Source organism: Mirounga leonina, unplaced genomic scaffold, assembly GCF_011800145.1.
Source record: "Mirounga leonina isolate KUSES-001 unplaced genomic scaffold, KU_Mleo_1.0 Mir_375, whole genome shotgun sequence".
In the NCBI taxonomy this organism is placed as follows: Eukaryota; Metazoa; Chordata; class Mammalia; order Carnivora; family Phocidae; genus Mirounga; species Mirounga leonina.
In genome coordinates, this window is record NW_023270717.1 from 1,380,166 (window position 1) to 1,391,405 (window position 11,240).

General features: G+C 61.5%; 1 protein-coding gene across 1 annotated transcript; it reads right to left on the reverse strand.

Moving 5' to 3' along the window:
* Positions 1-661: 661 nt before the first annotated feature.
* On the reverse strand, positions 662-1,198 carry LOC117997719 (ADP-ribosylation factor 1-like). The gene has a single exon (XM_034985952.1). It carries the CDS (start codon positions 1,196-1,198, stop codon positions 662-664), a length of 537 nt encoding a protein of 178 aa, XP_034841843.1.
* Between the last annotated feature and the right edge of the window lie 10,042 nt (positions 1,199-11,240).

Here is an 11,240-nt window from a genome sequence, read left to right on the forward strand (position 1 = left end):
CGGTGGCCGCAGCCCCCAGCCTGTCTCCTGGGCGGCTGTGTGAGCACAACAAGAAGCACAAACGCTAGGGGATGCGGGATGACCCGAGACAGCGAATCACAGGGACCCTTTCGTGACCATGCAGAACGGACCATGGCTGGTTCTGCCCCGTCTCACGTTCCCGACGGGAAACAGACCACTGGTGGACTGGACTCTGGCCGCCGCTGCAGAACCGACAATAGGCACGTTTCTCCCTTCTGTGTGTTCATGTGTTCTCCTTATCTTGCATTTGTAACTATGTTTAAAATGCACTGAGTTTAGGTTAAAAACCAACCACCAAAATGGATCTCAACACAGATCTAAGGCCCAGAGGAGGCGCACCAGGCTGGTTGGACACAGCGACTCCCGGAGGCCCCACGTGCCTAACATCCCTTCTCAGTACTGAGTGTGGGTTGATTCTCTCTTTACAATAAAAAAAGCTGAGTAATATTGCACAGGAGCACCAGAAACTGCCTCGTTGGGAACAAAAACTATTTACATTAAATACAAACCCGCTGCAGGCTGTGTCTGCACATTTAGAGCATGGTGAAGCACACTGTGGCCGGCCGTGGAGACAGCTTCTGGCGCTCACACCACAGGAGAGTAAAGCAGGGTGGAAGGAGGGAGTGGGGGGGGACGCGGCTCACTTCTGGTCCCGGAGCTGATTGGACAGCCAGTCTAGTCCCTCACACAGCCAGTCCTGGCTGGTGGCCCGAATGTACCAGTTCCTGTGGCGCAGGGACCGCGGCCCCAGCTTGTCCGTGATCTCAGCCGCATTTATGCCGCTGGGAAGGTTCTGCTCGTTGGCGAATACCAGCAGGATGGCATCCCTGAGCTTGTCCTCCGCCAGCATCTTCATGAGCTCCTCACGGGCCTCGTTCACGCGCTCTCTGTTGTTACCGTCCACCACGAAGATGAGACCTTGTGTGGTCTGGAAGCAGTGACCCCACAGAGGTCGGATCTTGTCCTGGCCGCCCACGTCCCACACGGTGAAGCTGATGTTCTGGTCCTCCACGGTCTCCACGTTGAAGCCTATGGTGGGAATGGTGGTCACGATCTCACCCAGCTTCAGTTTGCACAGGATGGTGGTCTTCCCCGCAGCATCCAGGCCCACCATGAGAAGGCGCATTTCTTTTTTGCCAAAAAGGCCCTTGAAAAGGTTTGGGAAGGCATTTCCCATGCTGTAGACGGGTGGGAGCAACACTGGCCAGCAAGGATAGGACGGGCACCCACGTCTGCCAGACAGACTCAGCAGAACCAGAGGAATGTGCACAGAATCGTCACCGGGCACGGGGGGCCGGATCCGAGCTCGGGAACCGTGGCACGAGGCCTCGGAACCCTGAGAACTTTCAGCAGCTGCTGGGCTGTGACCACTTCCGTGTGATCCCAATCTGGGCAGAGGACCGTGGGCAGGCCACGCTCCTGTGGCATTTGGCACCCTCCCGGGAAGCCCGGTGCTCATGGGGCTCCAGGCCTGGCTGGCACTGGATCCAGGCAGCTCTGCAGGCCCTCGCTCGTGCTTTGCGCTCTCGTGAGTGACGTAACTGAGATGATCTGTTGGCCTTTTCCGGGGGCTGGAGGGCGCAACGGCCTTTTCTGTTTCCAGTTCTCTGACTGCAGCCCGTCTAGATGGTGTGAAATCAATCCATCTTTGATTTCCGATAAATTCCGACGGCTTGAAATTCAGATTTCCATCAAAAACCACGTAGTTACCCCACTTCTTATGTGTGTCTCGGGCAGAGTCCCATCCAAGTCATCCCGTCAGCTCTGTCAGCGCTCGGCCTCCGCGTAGCTTCCTGTAACACAGAGCGGCCATGGGGAGTGGCCACCAGGTATGGGGAGGACGGAGGCTCAGAACCCCCTGGGCAGGTGCCCACCTTCCCCACGACGGCTCGCCACCCAGAGCCTGGCCCGTGGCCCGGCCCCAGGTCGTGATTTGTGTCCCAGTGATGTGTGTCCTGACTGGTGCCGTGGATCCCCAGCTGCTCCGTCCCCTCTTCAGACCCTGTTCCCACGGCCCAAGCCCACCACCCCGCACCCCACGTGGTCATCTTTGTCCTTTTCTCCTTGTTTAGATTGTTTCAAGAACCTCTGTCCTTTAAGCAACATGGGACCTGTTTCTGGAGGTGACAGGGGCGTAAACAGTAGAAAGTGCATTTTGTGATTGGGGTTACAGGTCAGCACGAGTGTGAGCAAACCCAAGAAGCCTGTCTGTTTCCCTTGTGCCCTAATCACCTCGCAGAGGCCCCGCCTCCAAATACCACCACACTGGGGGTGAGGCCTTCTGCTTCCCCCTCACCCCCTGCGCCAGCCTGAGCCCTGCTCCCAACCCGCCCCTGCACCGGCCTGAGACCTACTCCTGCTCCCCAACACCCCTCCCCTGCAGCCCCTGTGCTCCCCACCCCTGGCCGCCCTCCCCGCCCAGTTCTTAGAGGACCCTGGGAGGAGACAAGATCCTGAGCAGAAATCACCTTGAACGTAGACATTCTTCTTAAAAAGGGGACGTGCAGTGCGTGGGGAGCGTGGACGGGGGGCTGGCGAGGAAACCGAAGTGATGTGGCCTCCCAGCTCTTCGGGAACGGGCTGCGATACCTCAGGGCTTCGCCGGGACAGAGCCTGCGTCTGACGCCCATGCTGGGGTGGGGGTCCTTGTGTGCCCCTCACCGCGGTGTCAGTAACTGCACTCGAGGTCCCCTTGTGGGCAGCTGTCTCTGAAGCCAGTGGGCAGTGTCATTGAAAAGAACGTTTCCTCACTTGTGATTTGTTCTCTAGACGGGACACCGGGCGGGCCGTGAGAGTAGGGTGCCCGAAAATCATGAGTAGGACGTCACGTGGGTCCATCAGGTGGCGGTGGGCACAGACACTCACCCTTAGAAGGGACCCTGGGGCCCAAGGACGTGTGGTCAGGCCTCGGCGGGGGGGTTGTCGGGTCCTGGGGCGTGGGTATGCACGTGGACCAGCTCTGCTGCTCCCCGGCCCCTCGGGCTGCAGCCGACCCTGTGAGCACTGGGTCCCTCGCTCTGGCCCTCCTGCCTGCCTGCCCCACCCCAGGAAGTGGCTCCACGGGGAGTTTGCCCCTTGCGCTGCTCCGTGCACGCTGGGGCCTCCCAGGACAGGAGGCTTGTGTCCCCCAAACTCATATGTTGAAGGCCTTACCCTCAGTTTAGTGGTATTTGGAGGTGGGGTCTCTGCGAGGTGATTCGGGTCAGGAGGGGTCAGTGGCCTTAGGAGAAGCAGAAGAGACGCCAGAGCCCTCCCTCCCTCAGGCGAGGACGCAGCGAAGGCGGCCGTCTGCACGCTCCTACCAGGAGCCCCGTCCGCCGGCACCAGGACCTCAGAACCCCAGCCTCCCGAACCCTGAGAAATAAGTGTCCCTCGAGCCACCGGCTCTGGGTTCTGTTACAGCAGCCTGAGCTGGTGGAGACAGGCACGTTTGTCCTCCTCCTTCCTGTCTGTTTGCCTGGGGGCCCACACCCGCGGGCGGCAGCGGGGACTCCCTGGGTGTTCCTAACAGACTGCGGCTGATGGCCCGTGTGCTAACCCGCAGGGAAGTAAAACCATGGATGCAGACACACGGCCTGGGACGCCTCCTCCTGGGAAATAAGCTGGAGCTGTGGGCCCAGGATTGCACGTGCCCGCGCCGCCTCCTGCTGACGCCGCCCCCACGTCTGCCCTGGGCTCTCTGGAGACTTGTGCAGGCCGTCTCGTCTCCTTCCTTGGAGCGGACATGAGAGCCGCTGGAGTCTCTGATTTTGCTGCCTGGCGCCAGGAGTGAGAGCTCACCCGAGCAGTTCTCAGCGAGGTCCACGGGGCAGCGGCTCCTTGAGCCTTCTCTCTGCTCTGTGGCCTCCCTGCTTGTCTGTGCTGTGGAAGGCAAAGCCGGGAGTGCCGGATTCGTGAGCTGCCTTTGTAGATAATACGGAACTCCGTGGCTGAGGGCCTTGACCAGGAAGGACGTCTGCACGTTGCTGACGAATCCACGTGGCCGACGTGTGGTGTTGGTGCCACGCTGGGATGGCATGGACAACGCACGCCTCTCACCATGCACCCCGTCTGCCCACATAAGTAAGGGACTCAGAATCTGCCTGCACCAGTCTCGGCCCTTTCCTGGGGCCCTGGGGCTGTGCCTGAGTGCTCAGGACGCCCCCATCCCTGGCCAGGCAGCCCCCCAACTCGAGACTACAAAGGGATCAGGAGGGAAACCAAGTGAGCCACTCCAGGAGGTAGGACACCAAGAGAGGGGAGGCAGGAGGGCCAACGTCCCCAGGACCACGGCCGGTCGGGGTCAAGTGGCAGGGCCCCAGCTCGCCCCAAAGCCACGTCTCCATCCGGCTGGGAGCTCCCTTGGCTTTCCACCCTCTGCGGGCAGAGACCCAGCCTGCTAGGTGGATGGCAAAAGCCCTATCACCCAGCCTTGCTGCCTCTCCCGCCCCCTCCCCTTCCTGTCACACCAGCACCCCCTGAGGCCAGGAGCTGTTCCGTGCCCCTTACTCCAACATCTGGGTTGAGCTGCCTCCTCCAGGAAGCCCTCCGTCTCCCTCCCCTGGGTCCCAGTACATGTTTGTGTGCCCGAGGCAGCCGCCTCCTGCTGTGGCGCCCACACCACCTGCCCAGAGAGGCTCAGTCACCGCGAGCGGGTCCCCCTCTCATGAGTAGTCCACCTCTCCGGCCACAGTGTGGTTGACCCTCTGACCCTCGGGCAGGAAGAGAGGCTGGTGGCATGCGTGGCCCGCTGGCCCTGCAGGGGGTCGCTGAGGCCGGGGTCCCCAGGGGTTGGTGACACCGTGGTGGGGGTGTGGCCTCGGCAGCCCACCTGCCTGGGGTGAGGTCCAGCTCTGCCGCCTACCCCGCGTGGGGGGCCGTCACCACCTCCGTGCCTCAGTGTCCCTCCTGGAGAACTGTGGCCGGGGGTGGAGACTCGCGGTCTGGCCCCTGTGCGTTTGTCCAGAGAAGGCGGACACGGCGCAAACACGTGGTTCCCATCCCCCCGGGGACACCTGGTGGGTCTACCTTTGCTGGGGATGACGTTAGGGTAAACTGAGGCGTCCTTGGCTGCGGCACAAGGACACAGAGGCAGGGTGGGCACACAGCTGTGCTCAGTGCGCCGCGGCAGCCGTGACAGACCCACAGCCCGGGGGCTTCTGCCGCAGACGTTCATCTCCTCCCGGTCCCGGAGGCCGGAGGTCCTGGGTCAAGGTGCTGGCAGGGCTGGCCCTGCCTGAGCCTCTCTCCTGCCGTGTAGACACCGTCCCCTCCCTGTGTCGCACGTGGTCATCCCTCTGCATGTCTGCGTGTCCCTCTTCTTACATGGGCACCAGGTGCGCGGCCCACCCTGAGGACCTCATTTTACCTGAGTCAGCTGCCTGAAGACCCCGTGTCCACCCGGCCCGGGGCGTGTGGTGAGCACCCACGCACAGCCCTTCCCCCCAGGGCAGGTGGCGCTGCGCCTCCCACCTGGCGCTGCCGAAGGCCGTGGGCTGCGCTGTCCGTTCACTGCGCTCCACCACGTGGCGGCTGCCTGTGTGGACAGACATGTGCCGACTTCTGTCACGGCCTCCGTGCGGCCCGCGCGTGGGCATCTGCTCACAAGGCCCCTCGGGCGCGGCCTGGAGCCCTTGCGCTGGCCGGCGCTCCCCCCTGGACGGGCCACTGCGGTGGGAGAGGCCAGGCGGGCGGGGCCAGCGCATCTGCCACCGGTGGCCCTGGGTCTGGCTCCAGATCCCCTGCCGTCATGCTGCCACCTTCCCCGAGCTCGCGCTCCCTGCCTGGGAGACGCCGCTTGTCTGCGTTCTGCGCTCTTCCGTGGCAGGCGGGCGGGTGCGGCCACGGGAGGAGACACGGGGTCTCGTGTTTGAGAAAGTGTGTGGGGGTGCCTGTGGGTGAGAAAGCTGGGAGAGGCGCCAGCCCCCCGGCGGTCCTGCTCTCCCCTTGTTGCCACCGGTCGTGCCGTGGGCAAGCGGCTCTGGTGCCCGGGTCTCGGCTCAGCTTCCCGCCAGCCCCGAGCAGACCCAGCCCCGCCCTTGCGGTTCCCTCAAGGCTCAGAAATTTCCTTCCTGGAAAAATCCAACGCTCAGAAGCCCCGGAAACTTCCTGCCGCCAAACAACGGTGTTTTGTGCGCTTAAAAATGGTCAGGATGGTAAATTCTGTGTTGTGCATATTTTGCCTCAATACAAAGACTGAAAAACCACAATGGGGTGTCCTTTCCTGACCAAGTTCTCGGCATGGGTTTGCCCCGTGGTCATGCAAGTGTCCTGACGGCTGTCACTGACCCCGTCTTTCCATGTCGCTTTGTTCCGTGACTTTGCAATCCTCTTGCTCTTGGAAATTATTTCATGCACATAAGTGCAGACAGGCTCTTCCGTCTGCAGGGGAAGGAGCTCCCTGGTGTCGGGAGCCTCATCCGCCTTGCTTGTGATCATCGTCGCAGCGGGTGCCTGGCTCAGGGGGGCACCTAACTGCTATTTGTTGAATGAATAAAGGAGGGAGTGAACGTAGGTGACATCACGCAGCTGGGGCGGGTGGAGCTGGACTCACACATGAAGAAGCGTGGCTGCTTGACTTGCCCGTGGGGCAGGTGTGGTCACAGATGAAGGCAGGCAACGCTGAGGGAGGTCTGTGAGCATCTGCAGTTCAAGGGGGGTGACCATGCTATTTAGGGCAAGAACACAGGAGCAAACCAAAATGCAAACAAACAAGCAGGGAAGTCCTCAGATGTGCACTGGGTCCTTCCGTTCCCATGGATCGAAGCCCACGTGTGCAGGTGGTGGAGCCCCAGGTCTTGCTCTGGGGGGCAGTGCTCGGGGCATCTCTACCGTCCCCATGAGCATAGCTACAGGACTGTCCTGTCACCTCTGTTAGGGATAAGGTTGGCACCAGTAACGGGAATGAGACAGAATTATGCTTTCTTACCCCAAACTGCCTTGAGTTCCTTCCCCCTTGACGTTGTCCCTGGTGGAGACACAGCTGGGCCGGAGATGGTGGCCCCTGACCCCGGGCATTTGTGAGTGAATTCAGCCCATGAAGGCAGGGTGCTGTGCTGGGTACTGCCAAGGTGTGCATGACTCGGTGAAGACTCAGCCCAGCATGCAAATAACTTGGGACAGTTAACAACCCAGGTTAAAGCTGCCATGGTGCCATTGACCTGGCGTCAGGGCCCCTCTCCTTGGAAGCAGGCCCGGCCTGGGACCCAGCTGTGGGAGCAGGTGCCTCTCAGGGTGGCAAGGAAGGGTCACCGAAGGAGGCCCTGCTGCTTACCGCACATGGTCTAGCGATGAGGGCAGAGCCAGCAGTGGGGTGTCTGTCCCATGAATGCGGGAGTCGTGTGGAGTTCTGCGCTGTGCACGCCGCCCCCTGAGCTCAGGTGCCCCAGGGGGGCCTCCCGGACGGCCCCCTGCATGATGACCCCTCCCTCCACCTCTGAGAAGCGCCCGCACCTGCAGCCTGTGGATGTGTGGGCATCCACGCTGTCCCCTAAGCCGGTCGTCCCCGTCCCTCGGGGCCTCTGGGCATGCCCCAGGCTTGGGGGGGCTGGCGCCCTTGGCATCCGGGGAGGGAGCCCCGTGTGAGCTGCTTTTAGGGGCCTCTGCCTCTTCGTCTGTGCACGGAGTCAGCACGCAGGGCCCGGCCATCGGGGCACAGAGCTTATGGTCAGGCCAGAGCGCTGCCCCTGCATGGGGGGACGGACCGTAGGAAGATGCACACGTGGACGGCTTGGAGGTCTGTGGCAGTTCACTCGGTGTCTAGTTGGCTGGACCACGGCCCCCATGGCCCCCACGGCCCCCGGCAGAGGGGCATCCGGAGCTGGTGAGGGCCTGACCCTGGTGGGCAGGGGTGTTGGCAGACTTTCCAGGAGGGTCCCCTCCACACACCGTGGGGTCTCCAGTGAGGGGACGGGAGGGGCAGGCCTGCTGTGACAGGGGGGCTGTGGGACGGGGTCACAGGCCGCGGGGGCCCCCGGACTCGGCTGAATTAATGGATTGAAGCACTGAGACAACAGACATTAAACAAACTCATAAAATCCCCAAACCACAAGCCTTGCTGAGCTTCCAGAGTGACTCAAATAGCAAATAAAAGTCTGAAATTATTGAAATCCTTTTAAGGAGATTACTCTAGAGACCCGGTCAGACCGCTTGAGCTCTCTCTAAAGATATTACCACTTTTTTTTTCTTTTTCTTTTTTTTTTTTTGGCATCACGGTTTTTAATAAGAAAACATTTGGCAGCATTTTCCCCCCACTGAGCTTATCATTTTAGATCACTTTTGAAATGGAAGGCTGATTTTTTAATAATTTACCAAACAGCTGAAAAACAGACATGTCCTTTCCACAATGCGGCAATGCCCAGCTCCCACTGGGGAGCCCCCGCGGCGGCGGCAGGGCCCCAGAGGCCCGTCCCCGTCTCTGCACTGACCGCAGGGGTGGCCACCCCATCCCCACGCTGCCCCAGGTCTTCGCAGAGGACACCACTCGTTCTGGGAGGAAGCTGCACTTTGCAGCAAGAAGGGGCTGCCTCAGCCCTGCTCTGTCATGGCAGAGGTGAGGGGGAGCTGCTCGTGGACCCTGGGACCAGCAGTGCCAGGCCTGCAGCGGGGCCTGACCCCAGGGGATCTGGGCATCGGGGCTCAGTCCAGCCCATCACATGGGACTTGTGTTGCCCTGTGGAGCCCAGGGGGACGGGGAGGCTGGATGACGTGCTTCTGTCCCCAGAGGGAGTGGGGGCCTGGGCCACCTGCCTGGCTCTGCCCCCTCTCCCCTCCTCCGTCCACCACCAGGCTGTTCGGCTGCTACTGGTGGGCGGCTCCCACCGCCCGGCCCTGAGATGGGTGAAGGCAGAGGTGGGGACACTCACGGGGAGGTCGTGCATGAGGGAAAGGGCTGCCCTCTGAGGTGCAGAGAGTCCGATACCCCAGGTGCTCAGCAGATGTGGGGCCTCCTTCCCACAGGAGACTCTGCTGCTTTCCAGGGTTGGCCCTTCTCTGGCTCAGCCGGGCCTCAGTAGTCTGAACAGTCAGAGGGAAGCTGGGTGGGAGCAGAGGGCCCGGGTCAGGATTCCAATTTCGGGCGCCCAGATGGCTGGAACGTGGCTCTGCTCGGGGAGGAAAGGGGCTGAGGCGCTGGAACCAGCATGGATCCCCTAGGGGTCCGTGGGAGGCAACTGTGAGTCGGGAGAAGGCTCCCCCGGCTACCAGACCTCGGACCGCCTTCCCCACCTGCCGGGCCCCCAGGTTCCCGTCGTCCCAGCTACTTGCATGTGGGAGGACCTGGGGTGGGAAGCAGGGCTGGGCTGAAAGAGCTGGGGGCACCCTCGGAGGGCAGAAGCCCCTTTGCTGGCTTGGGCTGATCCAGCACGTCCACGGCCTGGACCCGGCCCGTGGGCTGGCTTCGCCTGCCCGCAGCTTTGTCACGGCCCCACCACGTCTGCCATGCCATCTTTCATATCAGCAGGGTCCCCACCCCTTCAGAGGACGAGGAGGTGGTGGCTGTGCATGAGGGTGGCAGGGCTGGCCCATGGTGGGTGTGGGGTGTAGACGTCAGGGGGCTTCCCTGGAGGACAGCGGCCTGTCCCCTCACTTCAGATCAACACAACCCTGTGCTCCAGCGTGGCTGGTTAAAGTGTGCAGCCCATGGTCGCCGTCAGGACTGCAACGTGGAAGTAGGCCACACTCCCAATGGGCGCCTTGCTACGGCCGTGCCCCTTCCCCCAAGGGGCTCCCTGCAGGTGAGGGGGTCCAGGCCCCCCCAAGGGGCTCCCTGCAGGTGAGGCCGCCTGGGACCCCCAGAGGACTCCCTGCAGGTGAGGGGGCCTGGGGGGGGACAGATGGGGATACCCACCCTGGGCATGCCAGTTCTTCAGCTCACCGACAGAATTCCAACTTCCCAAAATGTTGTGCTGGAAGCTTGTTTTCTCTTTCTGTTTGAATGACACGATTCTGGTCACATTCTCCTTTATTTATAAAGACATGAAGTCACCATAAGAAATCGGGGAAAAGTCAGAGCCACATAAACAGCTACCTCTGGAGACGACTTATTTATGGAAGGGCTTCCTCGTGGGCCGGCCACACCGAGGTGCAGGGGCCACAAGATGAGGTGGAATGAGATGAGGGTGCCCAGGGTCACCTCCACTGGACGTTACATGAGTGACCTGCCAGCCAAGCCGCACTAAAGGGACGTGATACGTGAGTGACGGTCAGAGAGGAAGAAGCAGAACCCTTGCTAAGGGTGACGTGTCTGTTCCCGTTCCCGTGTAGGGCTGCCCTCTCAGCAGAGGGTCCAGGACAAGGGGGAGGGGAGGGGAAGGAGGAGGGGAGAAGGAGAGGGGGAAGGAAGGGGGAGAAGAAGGGAGGATGGGGAGGGGAGGAGGGGAGAAGGAGACGAAGACAGAAAACACCGGGTGTTGAAAGACTGTAACCAGCAGAGCCTCACGCACGGCTGGGGGTGCGTATGTGCTTAGAGCCACTCGAGACCCTTCCGAGTGTCTGTAAGACCAGGTGGTGGGTTCTCAGGTGTGGCCGGAAGAAAGGCACAGCTGTGTGCATGAGGAGGTGTTCCCGCCGCGCTGGCCGTAATTGCCCCAGGCTGGAAGGGACCCCCCGAGACACCTGGACGGAGACATGGGGTGCGCTCTCTCATCACTTCACATCAGCGAGGGTGTTCAGCCGCGGCTGCAGAGCCCACGTGGGGGAGCTCATGAACATACCCGAGCGGGAGAAGCCAGCCGTGAAAGCGTGCGCACGTCGTCACAGGAAGCTCAGACAAATTACCCGTGTCTGTGGGGTTTAGAGACCAGGGTGGTGTCTCCAGTGGAGCCAGAGGGGCTTGGAAGTGAGCAAGAGAAGGTCTCTGAGAGCCGGTGAGTTTTCATTTCTTGATGTGAGTAGGACTTACTCAAGTATGTTCAGCTTGTGAAAATTCAGAGCAACACATTTACGGTATTTGCATGCTCCCGAGTGTACACTGAGTCGCAGGGGCCAGCCTGGCGATGCAGGGTGGGGGGCCCGTTGCATCTTCTCTCGTGATGTTTCTTAAACAGGTCCCCCCCGGCCAGGACACACGACCTGCCCCCCTCCCTGGTCTCTCTCGCCCAAGGTTTGGTGGTGCCCCGGCTGAGGAGGACACGTCTCAGGGACCTCTGTCCCCCATGCCATGGAGAAGGGATGCCACCCCTGCTGGGGACACTGCACTCTCTCCAGGGAGACGGGTGTGCTGGCCCCTAATCAGAGCCTGA